This window comes from Oncorhynchus mykiss, chromosome 3 (genome assembly GCF_013265735.2).
Source record: "Oncorhynchus mykiss isolate Arlee chromosome 3, USDA_OmykA_1.1, whole genome shotgun sequence".
Classification (NCBI taxonomy): domain Eukaryota; kingdom Metazoa; phylum Chordata; class Actinopteri; order Salmoniformes; family Salmonidae; genus Oncorhynchus; species Oncorhynchus mykiss.
In genome coordinates, this window is record NC_048567.1 from 7,343,746 (window position 1) to 7,369,876 (window position 26,131).

At 41.8% G+C, this 26,131-nt stretch overlaps 2 protein-coding genes across 6 annotated transcripts in view; one reads left to right on the forward strand and one right to left on the reverse strand.

The window, feature by feature from the left end:
* Positions 1 to 4,385: 4,385 nt before the first annotated feature.
* On the forward strand, positions 4,386 to 13,663 carry LOC110536044 (protein C1orf43). 4 transcript variants are annotated; one of them, XM_036967426.1, is made up of 8 exons: positions 4,689 to 4,787; positions 5,908 to 6,044; positions 7,176 to 7,277; positions 7,366 to 7,465; positions 9,195 to 9,248; positions 9,674 to 9,840; positions 11,844 to 11,902; positions 11,979 to 13,663. In XM_036967426.1, the coding sequence occupies exons 2-8, from the start codon at positions 6,030 to 6,032 to the stop codon at positions 12,208 to 12,210; spliced, it is 729 nt and encodes a 242-aa protein (XP_036823321.1). In that variant the 5' UTR covers positions 4,689 to 4,787; positions 5,908 to 6,029; the 3' UTR covers positions 12,211 to 13,663. The 4 variants fall into 4 exon arrangements, with proteins under 4 accessions (XP_021477258.1, XP_021477239.2, XP_021477267.1 ...); XM_021621583.2 differs by lacking the exon at positions 5,908 to 6,044 and having other exon boundaries at positions 4,386 to 4,787; XM_021621564.2 differs by lacking the exon at positions 5,908 to 6,044 and having other exon boundaries at positions 4,386 to 4,787; positions 11,982 to 13,663.
* An 8,008-nt stretch (positions 13,664 to 21,671) lies between these two features.
* Positions 21,672 to 26,131, reverse strand: part of LOC110537383 (tuftelin) — a 29,083-nt gene continuing 24,623 nt past the window's right edge. The window contains exons 11-13 of one of the 2 annotated variants that reach the window (XR_005040374.1): positions 24,536 to 24,630; positions 22,728 to 23,062; positions 21,672 to 22,179 (exon numbers count right to left, since the gene is read on the reverse strand). Coding sequence is in view for 1 of the 2 variants with exons in the window: in XM_036967433.1 (XP_036823328.1) it covers positions 22,990 to 23,062; positions 24,536 to 24,630 (168 nt within the window). In the remaining variant the exon portion in view is untranslated. Of the gene's footprint in view, positions 23,063 to 24,535; positions 24,631 to 26,131 lie in introns of both variants that reach the window. The other variant, XM_036967433.1, reaches the window with a different exon arrangement.

Genomic DNA, 26,131 nt, shown 5'->3' on the forward strand with positions numbered 1-26,131 from the left:
TCTCACTCAGTCACCGTCTCACTCAGTCACCGTCTCACTCAGTCATTGTCTCACTCAGTCATTCAGTCACTCACTCAGTCACCGGCTCGCTCACTAACTCACTCGTATGTTCAGGAGACATGTGATTTGGCATGAGTCCTCAGATCCTCAAAAAGTTCTAAAGCTGCACCATCGAGAGCATCCTGATTAGTTGCATCACCGCTTGGTATGGCAACTGCTCGGCATCCAACCGCAAGGCTCTACAGAGGGTAGTGCTTACGGCCCAGTACATCACTGGGGCTAATCTCTCTGCCATCCAGCAGTAGGCTCCCAAGTGGCGCAGCGGTCTAAGGTACTACATCTCAGTGTTAGAGGCGTCACTACAGACCCTGGTTCGATCCTGGGCTGTATCACAACCGGCTGTGATCGGGAGTCCCATAGGGCGCACTATTAGGTTAGGGGAGAGTTTGGCCCGTCATTGTAAAATAAGAATTTGTTCTTAACTGACTTGCCTAGTTAAATAAAAAAATATACCAGGCGGTGTAGGAGGAAGGCCCTAATAATTGTCAAAGACTCTAACCACCGAAGTCATAGACTGTTCTCTCTGCTACCACATGGCAAGTGGTACTGGAGCGTCAAGTCAAAGTCCAAAAGTCTCCTTAATAACAGCTTCTACCCCCAAGCCATGAGACTGCTAAACAGTAAATCAAATGGCTACCCAGACTATTTTCATTAACCCCCTTTTTTAGGCTGCTGCTGCTTGCTGTTAGTATCTATGAATAGTCACTTTACTCCTACCTACATGTACATGTTACCTCAATTACCTCGACTTACCTGTACCCTCGCACATTGACTCGGTACTGGCACCCCCTGTATATAGTCTCGTTGTTATTTTATTGTGCTACTTAAAAATAAAAAATGATATATATATAGCAAATATTTTCTTGCTTACTTAAAAATCTGAATTGTTGGTTAAGGGCTTTAAGGTAAGCATTTCACGGTAAGGTGTTGTATTTCACGGTACCTGTTGTATTCGGATCATGTGACATAACATTGTAATATTTATGTATAATCAGTAATAAGAAAGGTACAGTACTTACATGTGTTTGTGCAATCTCTAGTGAAGCAACAAGTTACAGCCATCACCCCTTAAATCCACCAGTAACAGACAGTCAGTCAGTAGCAGTTAGCCAGGGGCAGTCAGCCAGGGGCAGTCAGCCAGTAGCAGTCAGCCAGGGGCAGTCAGCCAGGGGCAGTCAGCCAGTAGCAGTCAACCAGGAGCAGTCAGCCAGGGGCAGTCAGCCAGTAGCAGTCAACCAGGGGCAGTCAGCCAGGGGCAGTCAGCCAGTAGCATAACAGAAGCAGGGTAGTGGTTTGGGTTATAGATGACTAGACTGTCACAGTGTACAGACAGATGGCTCATGGCTGTGTGCAGATACAGTATCAGCCAAATGAGCCAATCTCAAAGTCTCCCCAAGATATCATGGACTATGGAATGGTGACATTAGCCTATATCTATATCATGAATGACCAAAGTCCAAGCAATGACAACACATAGGCAAACTTACTTGTCACCTATATATATATATATACAGTGCCTTGCGAAAGTATTCGGCCCCCTTGAACTTTGCGACCTTTTGCCACATTTCAGGCTTCAAACATAAAGATATAAAACTGTATTTTTTTGTGAAGAATCAACAACAAGTGGGACACAATCATGAAGTGGAACGACATTTATTGGATATTTCAAACTTTTTTAACAAATCAAAAACTGAAAAATTGGGCGTGCAAAATTATTCAGCCCCTTTACTTTCAGTGCAGCAAACTCTCTCCAGAAGTTCAGTGAGGATCTCTGAATGATCCAATGTTGACCTAAATGACTAATGATGATAAATACAATCCACCTGTGTGTAATCAAGTCTCCGTATAAATGCACCTGCACTGTGATAGTCTCAGAGGTCCGTTAAAAGCGCAGAGAGCATCATGAAGAACAAGGAACACACCAGGCAGGTCCGAGATACTGTTGTGAAGAAGTTTAAAGCCGGATTTGGATACAAAAAGATTTCCCAAGCTTTAAACATCCCAAGGAGTACTGTGCAAGCGATAATATTGAAATGGAAGGAGTATCAGACCACTGCAAATCTACCAAGACCTCTAAACTTTCAGCTCATACAAGGAGAAGACTGATCAGAGATGCAGCCAAGAGGCCCATGATCACTCTGGATGAACTGCAGAGATCTACAGCTGAGGTGGGAGACTCTGTCCATAGGACAACAATCAGTCGTATATTGCACAAATCTGGCCTTTATGGAAGAGTGGCAAGAAGAAAGCCATTTCTTAAAGATATCCATAAAAAGTGTTGTTTAAAGTTTGCCACAAGCCACCTGGGAGACACACCAAACATGTGGAAGAAGGTGCTCTGGTCAGATGAAACCAAAATTGAACTTTTTGGCAACAATGCAAAACGTTATGTTTGGCGTAAAAGCAACACAGCTGAACACACCATCCCCACTGTCAAACATGGTGGTGGCAGCATCATGGTTTGGGCTTGCTTTTCTTCAGCAGGGACAGGGAAGATGGTTAAAATTGATGGGAAGATGGATGGAGCCAAATACAGGACCATTCTGGAAGAAAACCTGATGGAGTCTGCAAAAGACCTGAGACTGGGACGGAGATTTGTCTTCCAACAAGACAATGATCCAAAACATAAAGCAAAATCTACAATGGAATGGTTCAAAAATAAACATATCCAGGTGTTAGAATGGCCAAGTCAAAGTCCAGACCTGAATCCAATCGAGAATCTGTGGAAAGAACTGAAAACTGCTGTTCACAAATGCTCTCCATCCAACCTCACTGAGCTCGAGCTGTTTTGCAAGAAGGAATGGGAAAAAATGTCAGTCTCTCGATGTGCAAAACTGATAGAGACATACCCCAAGCGACTTACAGCTGTAATCGCAGCAAAAGGTGGCGCTACAAAGTATTAACTTAAGGGGGCTGAATAATTTTGCACGCCCAATTTTTCAGTTTTTGATTTGTTAAAAAAGTTTGAAATATCCAATAAATGTCGTTCCACTTCATGATTGTGTCCCACTTGTTGTTGATTCTTCACAAAAAAATACAGTTTTATATCTTTTTGTTTGAAGCCTGAAATGTGGCAAAAGGTCGCAAAGTTCAAGGGGGCCGAATACTTTCGCAAGGCACTGTATATATATATATATATATATATATATATATATATATATATATATATATATACACACACACTGCTCAAAAAAATAAAGGGAACACTTAAACAACACAATGTAACTCCAAGTCAATCACACTTCTGTGAAATCAAACTGTCCACTTAGGAAGCAACACTGATTGACAATACATTTCACATGCTGTTGTGCAAATGGAATAGACAACAGGTGGAGATTATAGGCAATTAGCAAGACACCCCCAATAAAGGAGTGGTTCTGCAGGTGGTGACCACAGACTACTTCTCAGTTCCTATGCTTCCTGGCTGATGTTTTGGTCACTTTTGAATGCCACTCTAGTGGTAGCATGAGACGGAGTCTACAACCCACAAAGGTGGCTCAGGTAGTGCAGCTCATCCAGGATGGCACGTGGCAAGAAGGTTTGCTGTGTCTGTCAGCGTAATGTCCAGAGCATGGAGGCGCTACCAGGAGACAGGTTAGTACATCAGGAGACGTGGAGGAGGCCGTAGGAGGGCAACAACCCAGCAGCAGGACAGCAGTCAGCAGTTCCTGCAAAAGGAAGGCATTGATGCTATGGACAGGCCCGCCCGTTCCCCAGACCTGAATCCAATTGAGCACATCTGGGGATATCATGTCTCGCTCCATCCACCAACGCCACGTTGCACCACAGACTGTCCAGGAGTTGGCCACCTCATCAGGAGCATGCCCAGGCGTTGTAGGGAAGTCATACAGGCATGTGGAGGCCACACACACTACTGAGCTTCATTTTGACTTGTTTTAAGGACATTACATCAAAGTTGGATCAGCCTGTAGTGTGGTTTTCCACTTTAATTTTGAGTGTGACTCCAAATCCAGACCTCCATGTGTTGATAAATTTGATTTCCATTGATAATTTTTGTGTGATTTTGTTGTCAGCACATTCAACTATGCAAAGAAAAAAGTATTTAATAAGAATATTTCATTCATTCAGATCTAGGATGTGTTATTTTAGTGTTCACTTTATTTTTTTGAGCAGTGTACATATATCACAGAAAAACTAAAAAATATGTTTATGCAGAAACAGTTCAGTTTCAGGAGATGCCAATTCAGATAAATGGTTTGCTTGCTTGGCAGTTCAATGTTTGTATAGGCCATTGTATAGGCTAGGCACCATCTCTGTTGACCACTACCCAAAAGCATTAGCTGTAAATTGAATGTTTTGGTGTCAGAGGCCCGGGGGTTTTGCTTTGAGAGATTTCCCACCCAGCCAAGCAATAATCAATAGGGGAAACACTGTTGAGTCAGAGAAATCAGATGGGTGCTACACATTGGTAATGGATGAGGAGAGTTTCTGTTTCCACCCATGTACACGTGACAATCCCGGATGTCAACAAACGATATCAACAACAGGGAAGTGTCAACGCATCGTTGTTACAGATTTTCCAATGGATTAACCGACATTTGATAATTAATTAATGTTACAGTCACTCGTGTACATTCTGAAAGGAACTATGAGTGAGTTCTGTTGATTCTACGCTAGTTTAGCATTTGACGAAGACTTTCAACATGAGGTCCGATTCTCCTCTCTCCAGCGTCAACGTAGTGCTTGTTATGGCCTACGGAAGTCTGGTAAGTCTTAAATGAATGTGTTCTCGTGTTTTTCCTTAATATAAAGAATGCTTGACAAAACTAGCTAGCTGTTGCGTTTCTCAGGACTCCTGTGTAATGTAATGGAATTAGCTTGCTAGCTACAGTATAGAGACAGGCAACACAGCAGAAGTGTCAATCAAGGTGTAACAAAAAACAGGTTATATGACAGGCAATGAAGACGAACTGGGCACTTGTACGGAAAGCACACAACACAAAATATAGCTAGCTTTTATTAAAGGGATAATTCACCTAAATTACAAAATGACACGTTGGTTTCCTTATGACAGCAATCCACGCCTTGGTTTTATTTCCCTTGCTTTGGTTTTGTTTCCAAATGCTAATTTTTTAGCACTTGTGGCACATACCCCATTCAATGGGACCGATGCTTTTTTGCGCATCACGTCCAAATCATCCGAAAGTATCTCAAAATGGTTCTGAAGCTCATCGAAGTCACTTCTAGATGATTTGAACATGCTAAATGGGATTTGTGTCACTAATGAATTTGCAAACAGTGCCAGGGAAACTTAACTAAAGCATTGATTTCGGTCATACCATAGACTGCTTACAGGGTATTGACACCAAAATGTCATTTTGTAATTTTGGTGAACTAAGAATGTATCTATTGTGGACAGGGTTTACGTGAGATTTTAGGTTCAAAACGTTTTGCAACGGAATCCGACTAATGAATACCCCCAAGTGGAAGTGCATTCTCTAGATAGAGATGGTGCAACTGTGTAATCACCTGCAACTAATCATAAAACAATAATTCAAAGGGACCAATAAGATGACAGTTACAAATCATATGATTACTGTAGTTGACTTTATGGAGGCCCCTCCACCCGGTTACAGTACATGCAAGCTGTGTCAGTGTATGCTGAACAAAAATATAAACGCAACAATTTCAAAGATTTGACTGAGTTACAGTTCATATATGGAAATCAGTCAATTGAAATATATTCAATAGGCCCTAATCTATGGATTTCACATGACTGGGAATACAGATATACATCTGTTGGTCACAAATACCTTTTAAAATATGTAGTGGCGTGGATCAGAAAACCAGTCAGTATCTGATGTGACCACCATTTGCCTCATGCAGAACGACACTGTTGATTGTGGCCTTTGGAATGTTGTCCCACTTCACTTTAATGGCTGAACGAAGTTGCAGGATATTGACGGGAACTGGAACACATCGTACACATCAATCCAGAGCATCCAAACATGGTGACATGTCTGGTGAGTATGCAGGCCATGGAAGAACTGGGACATGTTTAGCCTCCAGGATTTGTGTACAGATCCTTGCGACATGGTGCTGTGCATTATCATGCTGAAACATGAGGTGATGGTGGTGGATGAATGACACAACAATGGGCCTCAGGATCTTGTCACGGTATCGCTGTGCATTCAATATAATGCAATTGTGTTCATTGTCCATGGTTAGAGCATTGGGCCAGTAACCGAAAGGTTACTAGATCGAATCCCCGAGTTGACAAGGTAAAAATCTGTCGTTCTGCACCTGAACAAGGCAGTTAACCCACTGTTCCTAGGCTGTCATTGTAAATAAGAAGTTGTTCTTAACTGACTTGCCTAGTTAAATAAAAAAAATAAAAAAATGATGCCTGCTCATAACATAACCACAATGCCACCATGGGGCAGTCTATTCACAACATTGACATCAGCAAACCGCTGGCCCACACAACGCCTTACAGGTGGTCTGCGGTTGTGAGGCCGGTTGGACTTACTGCCAAATTCTCTAAAGCGATGTTGGAAGTGGCTCATGGTAGAGAAATTAACATTACATTATCTGGCAACAGCTCTGGTGGACAATCCTGCAGTCAGCATGCCAATTTCACGCTCCCTCAACTTGAGACACCTGTGGCATTGTGTTGAGTGACAAAATTGCACATTTTAGAGTGGCCTTTTCTTGTCCCCAGCACAAGGTGCAACTGTGTAATGATCATGCTGTTTAATCAGCTTCTTGATATGCCACACCTGTCAGGTGGATGGATTGTATTGGCAAAGAAGAAATGCTCACTAACAGGGTTGTAAACAAATTTGTACACAATTATTTCTGGGACATGGGACCAACACTTTACATGTTGCATTTATATTTTTGTTCAGTGTATATCTTGCTTGTCAAATTCTATATTGTGTCACCCCCTTCTAGAACATACTCCTCTGGATAGGGTGATGTCTCTTCTAGAACATACTCCTCTGGATAGGTTGATGTCTCTTCCAGGACATACTCCTCTGGATAGGTTGATGTCTCTTCCAGGACATACTCCTCTGGATAGGTTGATGTCTCTTCTAGGACATACTCCTCTGGATAGGTTGACGTCTCTAATGTACAGAGGTCTGTGTCTCCAGGTGTTTGTGCTGCTGTTCATCTTTGTGAAGAGGCAGATCATGCGCTTCGCCATGAAGTCTCGTAGAGGACCACATGTACCCTTGGGCCACAACGCTCCAAAGGTAAGACACACACACACTCAGTCTGACTTATTTTTAACATGATTTTTCTATACACGTGTTAATTTTCTCTCCTTCCTGTGTCCTTTAGGAGCTGAGACAGGAGATAGACTGTGGTCTGTCCAAGGTTCAGGAGATCCGCTTTGAGCCACGCCTGCTGTCTGAACAGGACGACAGACTACAGAGTGGCGGTGAGAGAACATATACACATACAGTGCCTTGCGAAAGTATTCGGCCCCCTTGAACTTTGCGACCTTTTGCCACATTTCAGGCTTCAAACATAAAGATATAAAACTGTATTTTTTTGTGAAGAATCAACAACAAGTGGGACACAATCATGAAGTGGAACGACATTTATTGGATATTTCAAACTTTTTTAACAAATCAAAAACTGAAAAATTGGGCGTGCAAAATTATTCAGCCCCCTTAAGTTAATACTTTGTAGCGCCACCTTTTGCTGCGATTACAGCTGTAAGTCGCTTGGGGTATGTCTCTATCAGTTTTGCACATCGAGAGACTGAAATTTTTTCCCATTCCTCCTTGCAAAACAGCTTGAGCTCAGTGAGGTTGGATGGAGAGCATTTGTGAACAGCAGTTTTCAGTTCTTTCCACAGATTCTCGATTGGATTCAGGTCTGGACTTTGACTTGGCCATTCTAACACCTGGATATGTTTATTTTTGAACCATTCCATTGTAGATTTTGCTTTATGTTTTGGATCATTGTCTTGTTGGAAGACAAATCTCCATCCCAGTCTCAGGTCTTTTGCAGACTCCATCAGGTTTTCTTCCAGAATGGTCCTGTATTTGGCTCCATCCATCTTCCCATCAATTTTAACCATCTTCCCTGTCCCTGCTGAAGAAAAGCAGGCCCAAACCATGATGCTGCCACCACCATGTTTGACAGTGGGGATGGTGTGTTCAGGGTGATGATCTGTGTTGCTTTTACGCCAAACATAACGTTTTGCATTGTTGCCAAAAAGTTCAATTTTGGTTTCATCTGACCAGAGCACCTTCTTCCACATGTTTGGTGTGTCTCCCAGGTGGCTTGTGGCAAACTTTAAACAACACTTTTTATGGATATCTTTAAGAAATGGCTTTCTTCTTGCCACTCTTCCATAAAGGCCAGATTTGTGCAATATACGACTGATTGTTGTCCTATGGACAGAGTTTCCCACCTCAGCTGTAGATCATCCAGAGTGATCATGGGCCTCTTGGCTGCATCTCTGATCAGTCTTCTCCTTGTATGAGCTGAAAGTTTAGAGGGACGGCCAGGTCTTGGTAGATTTGCAGTGGTCTGATACTCCTTCCATTTCAATATTATCGCTTGCACAGTGCTCCTTGGGATGTTTAAAGCTTGGGAAATCTTTTTGTATCCAAATCCGGCTTTAAACTTCTTCACAACAGTATCTCGGACCTGCCTGGTGTGTTCCTTGTTCTTCATGATGCTCTCTGCGCTTTTAACGGACCTCTGAGACTATCACAGTGCAGGTGCATTTATACGGAGACTTGATTACACACAGGTGGATTGTATTTATCATCATTAGTCATTAAAGGTCAACATTGGATCATTCAGAGATCCTCACTGAACTTCTGGAGAGAGTTTGCTGCACTGAAAGTAAAGGGGCTGAATAATTTTGCACGCCCAATTTTTCAGTTTTTGATTTGTTAAAAAAGTTTGAAATATCCAATAAATGTCGTTCCACTTCATGATTGTGTCCCACTTGTTGTTGATTCTTCACAAAAAAATACAGTTTTATATCTTTGTTTGAAGCCTGAAATGTGGCAAAAGGTCGCAAAGTTCAAGGGGGCCGAATACTTTCGCAAGGCACTGTACATCATGTAGATATCTTTTCTACCCATTCTACAGCTACAGTAGCCCTCTGTGAACTAAAAAAGATGATCTATGTGTGTGTTTTTCAGGTTGCTATGACTACCTATACAGAATGAGGGCACTAGATGCCATAAGAGACTCTGGTAAGTCCTCTCCTGCTGTTTCACCCTGGCCTGTACATCTCACTGTCATCATCCCAGCCCAACAGCACCCCCTGCTGGGGCATTATGTAGTAACTATGGTATACTCAGTGCTGTTCTTGTGCACGACGCAACGCGGAGATACAACCCTTAGCCGTGGTATATTGGCCATATACCACAAACCCCCGAGGAGCCCTGTTGCTATTATAAACTGGTTTCCAATGTAATTAGAACAGTAAAAATACATGTTTTGTCATACCTGTGGTATACCACGGCTTTCAGCCAATCAGCATGCAGGGCTCGAACCACCCAGTTTATAATGCTGCACATCCTCTTCACCTACTGTACTACCTTATAAATCAGTGGCCTTCGACCTCTAGATCCATAACTCCAATTTGATCATAAAATATCTTCTCATCTCCTGTCAGATATTCCGTTCAGTGAGTTGGGAGGGACTCCCACAGCTGTGACAGGGAGGAGATTCCGCGCCTGGCTTCTCGATCTGAGGAGTTCCCATTCCCTGTTCTGCAGCAGCCGTAGTTCCCTCATAGACACACTGCTGGAGGGCTACCACAACGCTCGCCACGGCACCGGGGTCAGTGTGTCTCTCTTTTATCTGGGGGAGAGAAACATGCCTGTGTCTGCACGACACTGAGTGGTCTATAGTAGAGGTCGACCGATTATGATTTTTCAATGCCGATACCGATTATTGGAGGACCCAAAAAAGCCGATACCGATTAATCGGCCAATTTTTAAATATTGAATGAACACTTTTATTTTAACTTATTATAATACATCAATAAAATCAATTTAGCCTTAAATAATGAAACATGTTCAATTTGGTTTAAATAATGCAAAAACAAAGTGTTGGAGAAGTAAAAGTGCAATATGTGCCATGTAAAAAAGCTAACGTTTTAGTTCCTTGCTCAGACCATGAGAACATATGAAAGCTGATGGTTCCTTTTAACATGAGTCTTCAATATTTCCAGGTAAGAAGTTTTAGGTTGTGGTTATTATAGGACTATTTCTCTCTATACCATTTGTATTTCATATACCTTTGACTATTGGATGTTCTTATAGGCACTTTAGTATTGCCAGTGTAACAGTATAGCTTCCGTCCCTCTCCTCGCTCCTACCTGGGCTCGAACCAGGAACACATCGACAACAGCCACCCTCGAAGCAGCGTTACCCATGCAGAGCAAGGGGAACAACTACTCCAAGTCTCAGAGCGAGTGACGTTTGAAACGCTATTAGCGTGCACCCCGCTAACTAGCTAGCCATTTCACATCGGTTACACCAACCTAATCTCGGGAGTTGATAGGCTTGAAGTCATAAACAGCGCAATGCTTGAAGAGCTGCTGGCAAACGCACGAAAGTGCTGTTTGAATGAATGCTTACGAGCCTGCTGGTACCTACCATCGCTCAGTCAGACTGCTCTATCAAATCATAGACTTAATTATAACATAATAACACACAGAAATACGAGCCTTAGGTCATTAATATGGTAAAATCCGGAAACTATAATTTCGAAAATAAAACGTTTATTCTTTCAGTGAAATACGGAACCAATCCGTATTTTATCTAACGGGTGGCATCCACAAGTCTAAATATTCCTGTTACATTGCACAACCTTCAATGTTATGTCATAATTACGTAAAATTCTTGCAAATTAGTTCGCAACGAGCCAGGCAGCCCAAACTGTTGCATATACCCTGACTCTGCGTGCAATGAACGCAAGAGGTGACACAATTTCCCTAGTTTAATATTGCCTGCTAACATGAATTTATTTTAACTAAATATGCAGGTTTAAAAATATATACTTCTGTGTATTGATTTTAAGAAAGGCATTGGTGTTTATGGTTAGGTACAGTCGTGCAACGATTATGCTTTTTTCGCAAATGCGTTTTTGTTAAATCATCCCCCGTTTGGCGAAGTTGGCTGTCTTTGTTAGGAAGAAAGTCTTTACAGTTCTCAACGAGCCAGGCGGCCCAAACTGCTGCGTATACCCTGACTCTGTTGCACAGAACGCAAGAGAAGTGACACAATTTCTCTAGTTAAAAAAATTCATGTTAGCAGGCAATATTAACTAAATATGCAGGAGGTTTAAAAATATATACTTGTGCATTGATTTTAAGAAAGGCGTTGATGTTTATGGTTAGGTACACATTGGTGCAACGACAGTGCTTTTTCCGCGAATGTGCTTGTTAAATCACCCGTTTGGTGAAGTAGGCTGTGATTCAATGATAAATTAACAGGCACCGCATCGATTATATGCAACGCAGGACAAGCTAGATAAACTAATAATATCATCAACCATGTGTAGTTAACTAGTGATTATGTTAAGATTGTTTTCTATAAGATACGTTTAATGCTAGCTAGCACCTTACCTCCTTGCTGCACTCGCATAACAGGTAGTAAGCCTGCCACGCAGTCTCCTCGTGGAGTGCAATGTAATCAGCCATGATCGGTGTCCAAAAATACCGATTACCGATTTGTTATGAAAACTTGAAATCGGCCCCAATTAATCGGCCATTCCAATTAATCTGTCGACCTCTAGTCTATAGTGTGTGACTCCTGTCTGTCTCTCTGTGTCTGAAGGTGTTTGGAGAAGCAGAGTTTGTCAAATACAAGGAAGCCCTGAACGAACTGGCCTCTGTGTGAGTATAGACACACTGCCATTTATCTAAGCACTACTCATGTGTTTTAATGGAAGTTTTTCAAGTTTGACTCCAGTAGTTATTATTCTCTCCCCAGTGTGAAGAGCCACTCCAGCTCCACCAGTCTGGACCAGCATCACCAGTTAGCAGCTAAAGACCTGACTAGTACCCCAGAGCCCACCCCCCCCTCTCCCCCCTCCCAGGTCACATACCTGCCGTCAGCTGGGCAACGCACCAAACGACCAAAACACTTCCTGGAACTCAAGAACTTTAAAGACAAGTACAACACCTTGGAAAGCACATTCTGAGAACTACAATCTCCTATGGCATAACACGAGAAACTACAATTCCCTACAGCATACCTTGAGAAACTTGCTGCCTCTGACAACTTACAACTCCCTAGAAAACAACCTGAAAACTACAACAACTCCTCTGCTACCACTTTAAATCTGTTTTGTTGCGAGTACTGGACACTTTTCCTTCTCTATTTCCAAATTAGATAGCCTAGTGAAAAGAAAATAATCTGTTGTTCTGCCCCTGAACAGGCAGTTAACCCACTGTTCCTAGGCCGTCATTGTAAATAAGAATTTGTTCTTAACTGACTTGCCTAGTTAAATAAAGGTTCAATAAAACGGAAATGAAGGTAGTGATAAGTAGAGCTCCTGGAGGTGACAGATACTGGGGTTTGTGGTAAAAGAAGAGGTTGGTGAGTTAGTTTAGTGAGAGACTTGTTAGTGCCAGCAGAGAGAGAAGAGACTTGGTAGGGTTGGTACTTGGTACAGTTGGGAAGACTGGAGCACAGCAGGATTAACAGTAGCATAGCACAGCAGTATAGGAATGACAGTAACATTACGCTGCCTTGCTAGTCCTGAGGAAAAACACTGCCTACTATCTATCATGCATCTCACATAATAAATAGTGCACTAGATTTAAGCTTATTTGACGTTAAACATCGTTGTGAACTTTTGCACAGACTTTGCAGGTAGATCATCATGTAGGGCTATGCAAAAGAGATGAGACCAGACAAGCTACATGCAGTTTCTATGCAGAATGCATTAATGCAGTGTTTCCCAAACTTGGTCCTGGGGACCCGAAGTGGTGCACGTTTTGGGTTTTGCCCTAGCACTACACAACTGACTCAAATAATCAACTAATCATCAAGCTTTGATTATTTGAATGAGCTGTGTCGTCCTAGAGCAGAACCTGAAATGTACATCTCTTGGGGTCCCCAGGACTGAGTTTGGGAAACGCTGTATTAATGCACAGTGTTAGAGTAAGACTTGTTTATAATGTGTTCAGTGCTAACTAAGCTATTGATGGACTAACGTTATAGCAGACCAGCGTTCCTCACAATGGCCCTGGAGAGCTAAAGTACAGGCTGTGCAGGCTTTTGTTCCCGCCTAGCACTAACACACCTCCAATCAAGCTGATTAGTAGAATCCGGTTAGTCACTGTTGAGCTGGAACAGTACAGAAGAACTATGGATTATTCCAGTATTACTGCTAGACATTTCCAGTATTATTGTCCTGTTGCCAGCACTTGTTTAGGGCAGAGCCATGTATTTACATATATATTGCTCTGGTTTAGGGCTAGTGTTACAAGGAAATGAACATGTTACCACGTCTGATGGTTGTCTATTTGCTGCATAAAAATGATTATACTTTTTAGAGTCTACAATGTTTTTTTGTTGTTGCTGAAATCTGTTTTTGTATTCCATTTTTAAAGATAATTATTTAGAATAAAGCATTCATGTTAAGTGCCCTTTTTCTTGAATGGATGATTTTAATACAATTAAATAATTAAATTAGTATGTATGCATGGTTGAATACTAAAACCGTAATATATTCTTAATGAGTTGGCTATAACGCCTGGGTTCCAGTCTGATATATTCGTAATGAGGTGTGAGTTGGCTATATAGCCTGGGTTCTAGTCCGATATATTCTTAATGAGGTGTGAGTTGGCTATAAAGCCTGGGTTCCAGTCCGATATATTTTTAATGAGGGGTAAGTTGGCTATAACGCCTGGGTTCCAGTCTGATATATTCATAATGAGTTGTGAGTTGGCTATATAGCCTGGGTTCTAGTCCAATATATTCGTAATGAGGTGTGAGTTGGCTATAAAGCCTGGGTTCCAGTCCGATATATTTTTAATGATGGGTAAGTTGGCTATAAACGCCTGGGTTCCAGTCTGATATATTCATAATCAAATCAAATGTATTTATATAGCCCTTCGTACATCAGCTGATATCTCAAAGTGTTGTACAGAAACCCAGCCTAAAACCCCAAACAGCAAGCAATGCAGGTGTAGAAGCACGGTGGTTAGGAAAAACGCCCTAGAAAGGCCAAAACCTAGGAAGAAACCTAGAGAGGAACCAGGCTATGTGGGGTGGCCAGTCCTATTCTGGCTGTGCCGGGTGGAGATTATAACAGAACATGGCCAAGATTCTCACAGGACACCGAATAGGACAGGAGAAGTACTCCAGATATAACAAACTGACCCTAGCCCCCCGACACATAAACTACTGCAGCATAAATACTGGAGGCTGACACAGGAGGGGTCAGGAGACACTGTGGCCCCATCCGAGGACACCCCCGGACAGGGCCAAACAGGAAGGATATAACCCCACCCACTTTGCCAAAGCACAGCCCTCACACCACTAGAGGGATATCTTCAACCACCAACTTACCATCCTGAGACAAGGCTGAGTATAGCCCACAAAGATCTCCACCACGGCACAACCCAAGGGAGGGGGGGGGGGCGCCAACCCAGACAGGATGATCACATCAGTGACTCAACCCACCCAGGTGACGCACCCCCTCCAGGGACGGTATGAGAGAGCCCCAGTAAGCCAGTGAGGTGTGAGTTGGCTATAAATCCTGGCTTCCAGTCTGATATATTCATAATGAGGTGTGAGTTGGCTATTAAGCCTGGGTTCCAGTCTGATATATTCATAATGAGGTGTGAGTTGGCTATTAAGCCTGGGTTCCAGTCTGATATATTCATAATGAGGTGTGAGTTGGCTATATAGCCTGGGTTCCAGTCCGATATATTTTTAATGATGGGTAAGTTGGGTATAAAGCCTGGGTTCCAGTCTGATATATTCACAATGAGGTGTGAGTTGGCTATTAAGCCTGGGTTCCAGTCTGATATATTCATAATGAGGTGTGAGTTGGCTATATAGCCTGGGTTCCAGTCCGATATATTTTTAATGATGGGTAAGTTGGGTATAAAGCCTGGGTTCCAGTCTGATATATTCATAATGAGGTGTGAGTTGGCTATAAAGCCTGGGTTCCAGTCTGATATATTCATAATGAGGTGTGAGTTGGCTATATAGCCTGGGTTCCAGTCAGTTTCTGCTTTAACCAATCCCCTCTCTCTTACAGCAGAAACGGACGGGTATGGTACCCAGGCTCATATGAATCGTCAGTGGAGTTATCTAAAGCACCTACAGATGTGGGACCAGGCTAGAGATTTATGGATGATTGTAGCACAATGTTCCTCCAATCAAATGTGAACAGCTTCAGAAGTGTGTTTGAATCTAATGAGTTGTGTGTTGTGTGTATGATTGAGACCAGAGGAGGTTGGTGAGGAGATAATGGATAGAACTGAACGGTAACTAACATGAAAAATCAGGTGTTTGATTTGTTTAATACCATTCCATCCCAGCCATTACTATGGCCTGATAATAGTGCTGAACAGGCTGCTTTATGTTTTCATGGACTCCCTGATCTATCCTCTGTGCATTGTAATACATACTGCAGCTGCCATTCCATTAAAGTGGTACCACTGGACCAGAGAGATTATAGACTGATGGTGATATCTTATGACATTGTTTTCATGGACATTTGAGATTCAACTCAATTCTAGTGGTGTGGGTTACATTTCTCCCCCAATAACATTATACATTGCTCATTTCTTTAATAGCCTTCAACTGTAAAAGGGGAACATGAACATCTGCCTTTTCTCCCAGCACTTGTTGGTCTATCATGTGACTCACCACCAGGGGGAAGACATTCACTATGCATAAACTACAGTACTGCACTATGCATAAACTACAGTACTGCACTATGCATAAACTACAGTACTGCTGCACTATACATAAACTACAGTACTGCTGCACTATACATAAACTACAGTACTGCTGCACTATGCATAAACTACAGTACTGCTGCACTATACATAAACTACAGTACTGCTGCACTATACATAAACTACAGTACTGCTGCACTATACATAAACTACAGTACTGCTGCACTATGCATAAACTACAGTACTGCTGCACTATGCATAAACTACAGTACTGCTGCACTATGCATAAACTACAGTACTGCTGCACTATGCATAAACTACAGTACTGCTGCACTATACATAAACTACAGTACTGCTGCACTATACATAAACTACAGTACTGCTGCACTATACATAAACTACAGTACTGCTGCACTATGCATAAACTACAGTACTGCTGCACTATACATAAACTACAGTACTGCTGCACTATGCATAAACTACAGTACTGCTGCACTATGCATAAACTACAGTACTGCTGCACTATGCATAAACTACAATACTGCACTATACATAAACTACAGTACTGCTGCACTATACATAAACTACAGTACTGCTGCACTATGCATAAACTACAGTACTGCTGCACTATACATAAACTACAGTACTGCTGCACTATGCATAAACTACAGTACTGCTGCACTATACATAAACTACAGTACTGCTGCACTATGCATAAACTACAGTACTGCTGCACTATGCATAAACTACAATACTGCACTATACATAAACTACAGTACTGCTGCACTATACATAAACTACAGTACTGCTGCACTATACATAAACTACAGTACTGCTGCACTATACATAAACTACAGTACTGCTGCACTATACATAAACTACAGTACTGCTGCACTATACATAAACTACAGTACTGCTGCACTATACATAAACTACAGTACTGCTGCACTATGCATAAACTACAGTACTGCTGCACTATACATAAACTACAGTACTGCTGCACTATGCATAAACTACAGTACTGCTGCACTATGCATAAACTACAGTACTGCTGCACTATGCATAAACTACAATACTGCACTATACATAAACTACAGTACTGCTGCACTATACATAAACTACAGTACTGCTGCACTATGCATAAACTACAGTACTGCTGCACTATACATAAACTACAGTACTGCTGCACTATGCATAAACTACAGTACTGCTGCACTATACATAAACTACAGTACTGCTGCACTATGCATAAACTACAGTACTGCTGCACTATGCATAAACTACAATACTGCACTATACATAAACTACAGTACTGCTGCACTATACATAAACTACAGTACTGCTGCACTATGCATAAACTACAGTACTGCTGCACTATGCATAAACTACAGTACTGCTGCACTATACATAAACTACAGTACTGCTGCACTATACATAAACTACAGTACTGCTGCACTATACATAAACTACAGTACTGCTGCACTATACATAAACTACAGTACTGCTGCACTATGCATAAACTACAGTACTGCTGCACTATACATAAACTACAGTACTGCTGCACTATGCATAAACTACAGTACTGCTGCACTATGCATAAACTACAGTACTGCTGCACTATGCATAAACTACAATACTGCACTATACATAAACTACAGTACTGCTGCACTATACATAAACTACAGTACTGCTGCACTATGCATAAACTACAGTACTGCTGCACTATACATAAACTACAGTACTGCTGCACTATGCATAAACTACAGTACTGCTGCACTATACATAAACTACAGTACTGCTGCACTATACATAAACTACAGTACTGCTGCACTATGCATAAACTACAGTACTGCTGCACTATACATAAACTACAGTACTGCACTATGCATAAACTACAGTACTGCTGCACTATACATAAACTACAGTACTGCTGCACTATGCATAAACTACAGTACTGCACTATGCATAAACTACAGTACTGCTGCACTATACATAAACTACAGTACTGCTGCACTATGCATAAACTACAGTACTGCTGCACTATGCATAAACTACAATACTGCACTATACATAAACTACAGTACTGCTGCACTATACATAAACTACAGTACTGCTGCACTATACATAAACTACAGTACTGCTGCACTATACATAAACTACAGTACTGCTGCACTATACATAAACTACAGTACTGCTGCACTATACATAAACTACAGTACTGCTGCACTATGCATAAACTACAGTACTGCTGCACTATGCATAAACTACAGTACTGCTGCACTATGCATAAACTACAATACTGCACTATACATAAACTACAGTACTGCTGCACTATACATAAACTACAGTACTGCTGCACTATGCATAAACTACAGTACTGCTGCACTATACATAAACTACAGTACTGCTGCACTATGCATAAACTACAGTACTGCTGCACTATACATAAACTACAGTACTGCTGCACTATACATAAACTACAGTACTGCTGCACTATGCATAAACTACAGTACTGCTGCACTATACATAAACTACAGTACTGCTGCACTATGCATAAACTACAGTACTGCTGCACTATACATAAACTACAGTACTGCTGCACTATGCATAAACTACAGTACTGCTGCACTATGCATAAACTACAGTACTGCTGCACTATGCATAAACTACAATACTGCACTATACATAAACTACAGTACTGCTGCACTATACATAAACTACAGTACTGCTGCACTATGCATAAACTACAGTACTGCTGCACTATACATAAACGACAGTACTGCTGCACTATGCATAAACTACAGTACTGCTGCACTATACATAAACTACAGTACTGCTGCACTATGCATAAACTACAGTACTGCTGCACTATGCATAAACTACAATACTGCACTATACATAAACTACAGTACTGCTGCACTATACATAAACTACAGTACTGCTGCACTATACATAAACTACAGTACTGCTGCACTATACATAAACTACAGTACTGCTGCACTATACATAAACTACAGTACTGCTGCACTATACATAAACTACAGTACTGCTGCACTATACATAAACTACAGTACTGCTGCACTATGCATAAACTACAGTACTGCTGCACTATACATAAACTACAGTACTGCTGCACTATGCATAAACTACAGTACTGCTGCACTATGCATAAACTACAGTACTGCTGCACTATGCATAAACTACAATACTGCACTATACATAAACTACAGTACTGCTGCACTATACATAAACTACAGTACTGCTGCACTATGCATAAACTACAGTACTGCTGCACTATACATAAACTACAGTACTGCTGCACTATGCATAAACTACAGTACTGCTGCACTATACATAAACTACAGTACTGCTGCACTATGCATAAACTACAGTACTGCTGCACTATGCATAAACTACAGTACTGCTGCACTATGCATAAACTACAATACTGCACTATACATAAACTACAGTACTGCTGCACTATACATAAACTACAGTACTGCTGCACTATGCATAAACTACAGTACTGCTGCACTATACATAAACTACAGTACTGCTGCACTATGCATAAACTACAGTACTGCTGCACTATACATAAACTACAGTACTGCTGCACTATACATAAACTACAGTACTGCTGCACTATGCATAAACTACAGTACTGCTGCACTATACATAAACTACAGTACTGCACTATGCATAAACTACAGTACTGCTGCACTATACATAAACTACAGTACTGCTGCACTATGCATAAACTACAGTACTGCACTATGCATAAACTACAGTACTGCTGCACTATGCATAAACTACAGTACTGCACTATGCATAAACTACAGTACTGCACTATACATAAACTACAGTACTGCACTATACATAAACTACAGTACTGCTGCACTATACATAAACTACAGTACTGCACTATACATAAACTACAGTACTGCTGCACTATGCATAAACTACAGTACTGCTGCACTATACATAAACTACAGTACTGCTGCACTATACATAAACTACAATACTGCACTATGCATAAACTACAGTACTGCACTATGCATAAACTACAGTACTGCACTATACATAAACTACAGTACTGCTGCACTATACATAAACTACAGTACTGCTGCACTATGCATAAACTACAGTACTGCTGCACTATACATAAACTACAGTACTGCACTATGCATAAACTACAGTACTGCACTATACATAAACTACAGTACTGCACTATACATAAACTACAGTACTGCTGCACTATACATAAACTACAGTACTGCACTATACATAAACTACAGTACTGCTGCACTATGCATAAACTACAGTACTGCTGCACTATACATAAACTACAGTACTGCTGCACTATACATAAACTACAATACTGCACTATGCATAAACTACAGTACTGCACTATGCATAAACTACAGTACTGCACTATACATAAACTACAGTACTGCTGCACTATACATAAACTACAGTACTGCTGCACTATGCATAAACTACAGTACTGCTGCACTATGCATAAACTACAGTACTGCTGCACTATGCATAAACTACAGTACTGCTGCACTATACATAAACTACAGTACTGCTGCACTATACATAAACTACAGTACTGCTGCACTATGCATAAACTACAGTACTGCTGCACTATACATAAACTACAGTACTGCTGCACTATACATAAACTACAGTACTGCACTATACATAAACTACAGTACTGCTGCACTATACATAAACTACAGTACTGCTGCACTATGCATAAACTACAGTACTGCTGCACTATACATAAACTACAGTACTGCTGCACTATGCATAAACTACAGTACTGCTGCACTATACATAAACTACAGTACTGCTGCACTATGCATAAACTACAATACTGCACTATACATAAACTACAGTACTGCTGCACTATACATAAACTACAATACTGCACTATACATAAACTACAGTACTGCTGCACTATACATAAACTACAGTACTGCTGCACTATGCATAAACTACAGTACTGCACTATGCATAAACTACAGTACTGCTGCACTATACATAAACTACAATACTGCACTATACATAAACTACAATACTGCACTATACATAAACTACAGTACTGCTGCACTATACATAAACTACAGTACTGCTGCACTATACATAAACTACAGTACTGCTGCACTATACATAAACTACAATACTGCACTATGCATAAACTACAGTACTGCTGCACTATACATAAACTACAGTACTGCTGCACTATACATAAACTACAGTACTGCTGCACTATGCATGAACTACAGTACTGCACTATGCATGAACTACAGTACTGCACTATGCATAAACTACAGTACTGCACTATACATAAACTACAGTACTGCTGCACTATACATAAACTACAGTACTGCACTATGCATGAACTACAGTACTGCACTATGCATAAACTACAGTACTGCTGCACTATACATAAACTACAGTACTGCTGCACTATGCATGAACTACAGTACTGCACTATGCATGAACTACAGTACTGCACTATGCATAAACTACAGTACTGCACTATACATAAACTACAGTACTGCACTATGCATGAACTACAGTACTGCACTATGCATAAACTACAGTACTGCACTATGCATGAAATACATAATATAGAAGTAAATTATAATAATGCATTTAGATGTAATATAGAAATGTGAATGAGAATATTTGACTCCCTAGTACCCCCTCAAAAAACATTAAAAAATATATAGTTTTTATATATTTATTAAAATAAATAAAACACAAAGTATATATGTTGTTAACACACACTAAAATGTCTACTGAAAATGGTTTCCCTAAAATGAAAGTTGTATTTTCACATAAATACATAAAGATGATTGTCACACACTAAGTGTCAGGCCAAACATTCCTGTCTGAAGGATAAAATTAACAAACAAATCCCAGAGTGAGACTACAGGGACATCAAAGAATACCACATAAACAAATACATATAGTTGTGTACAAAGCTGGTGATAGTGGATGAAACGTCAGGTAACTGAAATGCATGCAAAAATGTGGATCATGTCAACAAGACTTCTTGCAAGGTTAGTAAGTACTTGTCAGAATGAATCATCTTCATTTCCTTTAGACTTTAAAGTGACATCAGTATTGGTGAGGAAGACTTCTAATCCACACATACTAGACCAAACATCCCACTTTCTCAACGAACAAAATAACAAACATGGCCTTCATAACTTTGTATAAACCATGACACTTCACTGTGGTCGTTACGTGACCATAAAAGTATATTTACAAAAAGTCAAAGATTGTCTTCCTCCCTTTCAGGTGTCAAATAAAGAGGATTCTAACAGTGGACTCTAGGCCACAGACACAGGAAGTAGGTTAATGGGTTACAGAAGGGTTTGATGGAAAACTATATCCTCTATCCTTAATGTGTTTCTGCTTCTCCAATACCTATATAGTGTAGCAACACTCACTCGATCTTGCCTTGGTGCCATGGTAAAAATATGACAAACTGGTTGTGTTCTGATTAGTTTAATACAGATTTCTTACCCCCCCATCTCTCTCTTCGATCCCCCTCTCACTCATCGGCCATTTTATTTCTCTGTTATGGCCCAGCCTGGCACGGTTGCCTCCTCTCTGAGGCCAAAGACTCGGTCTGTTATCAGACCCTTACTAACCACAGGGTACTGCTATCACACTGTCTCTGGTCCTCTCTGTCAGTAGTAAAGTCCTTCAGACGGACTTCAACAGATGACAATAGATTATGACACTGGGTTAGAAAGAATAATCTGTCTGCTATGAATAAATAAATAGTTTCTTCCACCAGCCTCCTCTGACACACACACACTGCATAGTGTCCTATCGAAGGAGTGTGGCCATGGGTGGGTGATGGTCATAGCTGGTGGTCAGTTGATGTGATGTTGTGGTCACCTCAGTTTAAACTTCATACGTGCATTGTGATGTTGGTGTGGTAGTAATGTGGTGGTGGTCTATTTCAGTCCGTTGTTGTTTAGCTTAGCAGGTTTGGTGTCGTTAGGTTAACCTTCTCCCTCGCTTTCACCAGTTCAGGACTTGGTCTCAATGATTTTGATGAAGGGAAGAGGCTTGTTGGACGAGTTGCTGGGCTTCAAAGGCTTACTGTGGAGGAGAGAAAGAGAGAGAACAGAGAGAGAGAGAAAAATGAGATCGATGCTAAGGTTTTTTCTCTGGGGAACACATTACTAGTGAACAGCTGAGGGACACTATGGGGATGTGCAGGGGTTAGAAGTGTGTGTGGAGGGCTGTGTGAGGTCAGGTGATGTTTCTGGTCAGTCAGGGGAATGAGGGGGCAGGTGTGTGGTGAGTTGGTGACAGGTTAGGTGTGTGTGGAGGGCTGTGTGAGGTCAGGTGATGTTTCTGGTCAGTCAGGGGAATGAGGGGGCAGGTGTGTGGTGAGTTGGTGACAGGTTAGGTGTGTGTGGAGGGCTGTGTGAGGTCAGGTGATGTTTCTGGTCAGTCAGGGGAATGAGGGGGCAGGTGTGTGGTGAGTTGGTGACAGGTCAGGTGTGTGTGGAGGGCTGTGTGAGGTCAGGTGATGTTTCTGGTCAGTCAGGGGAATGAGGGGGCAGGTGTGTGGTGAGTTGGTGACAGGTTAGGTGTGTGTGGAGGGCTGTGTGAGGTCAGGTGATGTTTCTGGTCAGTCAGGGGAATGAGGGGGCAGGTGTGTGGTGAGTTGGTGACAGGTTAGGTGTGTGTGGAGGGCTGTGTGAGGTCAGGTGATGTTTCTGGTCAGTCAGGGGAATGAGGGGGCAGGTGTGTGGTGAGTTGGTGACAGGTCAGGTGTGTGTGGAGGGCTGTGTGAGGTCAGGTGATGTTTCTGGTCAGTCAGGGGAATGAGGGGGCAGGTGTGTGGTGAGTTGGTGACAGGTTAGGTGTGTGTGGAGGGCTGTGTGAGGTCAGGTGATGTTTCTGGTCAGTCAGGGGAATGAGGGGGCAGGCGTGCGGTGAGTTGATGACAGGTCAGGTGTGTGGTGAGTTGATGACAGGTCAGGCGTGTGGTGAGTTGATGACAGGTCAGGCGGGTGGTGAGTTGATGACAGGTCAGGCGGGTGGTGAGTTGATGACAGGTCAGGCGGGTGGTGAGTTGATGACAGGTCAGGCGGGTGGTGAGTTGATGACAGGTCAGGCGGGTGGTGAGTTGATGACAGGTCAGGCGTGTGGTGAGTTGATGACAGGTCAGGCGTGTGGTGAGTTGATGACAGGTCAGGCGTGTGGTGAGTTGATGACAGGTCAGGCGGGTGGTGAGTTGATGACAGGTCAGGCGGGTGGTGAGTTGATGACAGGTCAGGCGTGTGGTGAGTTGATGACAGGTCAGGCGTGTGGTGAGTTGATGACAGGTCAGGCGGGTGGTGAGTTGATGACAGGTCAGGCATGTGGTGAGTTGATGACAGGTCAGGCGTGTATGATGGGTGTGTGTTTGCCTGAGTTACTGGACGTGAATTACCTGTAGACAATCTGACAGGTCTATGATGGGTGTGTGTCTGCCTGAGTTACTGGATGTAAATTACCTGTAGACAATCTGACAGGTCTATGATGGGTGTGTGTCTGCCTGTGTTACTGGATGTAAATTACCTGTAGACAATCTGGGCGTGGCGGTCTGATGAGAGGTGCGAGTTTGACCTTTCACCTCCCAGGAAGTAGTCCATCTGATCATGCATCTCCCGGTTCTAAACACACACACACACAGTTGAAAGTTTACATACACTTAGGTTGGAGTCATTAAAACTGTTTTTTCAACCACTCCACAAATTTCTTGTTAACAAACTATAGTTTTGGCAAGTCATGACACAGGTAATGTTTCCAACAATTGTTTACAGACAGATTATTTCACTTATAATTCACTGTGTCTCAATTGCAGTGGGTCAGAAGTTTACATACACTAAGTTGACTGTGCCTTTAAACAGCTTGGAAAATTCCAGAAAATTATGTCATGGCTTTAGAAGCTTCTGATAGGCTAATTAACATAATTTGAGTCAATTGGAGGTGTACCTGTGGATGTATTTCAAGGCCTACCTTTAAACTCAGTGCTTATTTGCTTGACATCATTGGAAAATCAAAAGAAATCAGCCAAGTCCTCAGAAAAAACATTGTAGACCTCCACAAGTCTGGTTCAACCTTGGGGGCAATTTCTAAATACCTGAAGGTACCACGTTCATCTGTACAAACAACAGTACGCAAGTATAAACACCATGGGACCACACAGCCGTCATACCGCTCAGGAAGGAAACGCGTTCTGTCTCCTAGAGATGAACGTACTTTGGTGTGAAAAGTGCAAATCAATCCTAGAACCACAGCAAAGGATCTTGTGAAGATGCTGGAGGAAACAGGTACAAAAGTATCTATATCCACAGTAAAACGAGTCCTATATCGACATAACCTGAAAGGCCGCTCAGCAAGGAAGAAGCCACTGCTTGAAAACCGCCATAAAAAAGCCAGACACGAGGGTGGCAGCATCATGTTGTGGGGGTGCTTTGCTGCAGGAGGGTCTGGTGCACTTCACAAAATAGATGGCATCATGAGGCAGGAAAATGATGTGGATATATTGAAGCAACATCTCAAGACATCAGTCAGGAAGTTAAAGCTCGGTCGCAAATGGGTCTTCCAAATGGACAATGACCCCAAACATACTTCCAAAGTTGTGGCAAAATGGCTTAAGGACAACAAAGTCAAGGTAGTGGAGTGGCCATCACAATGCCCTGACCTAGAAAATGTGTGGACAGAACTGAAAAAGCATGTGTGAGCAAGGAGGCCTACAAACTCAACTGAGTTACACCAGCTCTGTCAGGACAAATGGGCCAAAATTCACCCAAACTACTGTAGGAAGCTTGTGGAAGGCTACCCGAAACATTTGACTTAAGTTAAACAATTTAAAGGCAATGCTACCAAATACTAATTGAGTGTATGCAAACTTCTGAACGACTAAGGAATGTGATGAAAGAAATAAAAGCTGAAAAAAATCTCTACTACTATTATTCTGACCTTTCACATTCTTAAAATAAAGTGGTGATCCCGACTGACCTAAAACAGGGAATTCTTACTAGGATTAAATGTCAGGAATTGTGAAAAACTGATTTGAAATCTATTTGACTAAAGTGTATGTAAACTTCCGACTTCAACTGTAGCGTCAGAGGTTGGAGGAAGTCAAACCATACTTGTTGCAGGCATAAA

What these genes read in the sequence shown, in the direction of transcription:
- LOC110536044 (XM_021621583.2), top strand. Translation starts at nt 4,725, where the DNA reads ATGAGGTCCGATTCTCCTCTCTCCAGCGTCAACGTAGTGCTTGTTATG. An exon ending in CGACAGACTACAGAGTGGCG is followed by an intron (nt 7,466 to 9,194) that starts GTGAGAGAACAT and finishes TGTGTTTTTCAG; the next exon opens with GTTGCTATGACTACCTATAC. An exon ending in AGATGCCATAAGAGACTCTG is followed by an intron (nt 9,249 to 9,673) that starts GTAAGTCCTCTC and finishes ATCTCCTGTCAG; the next exon opens with ATATTCCGTTCAGTGAGTTG.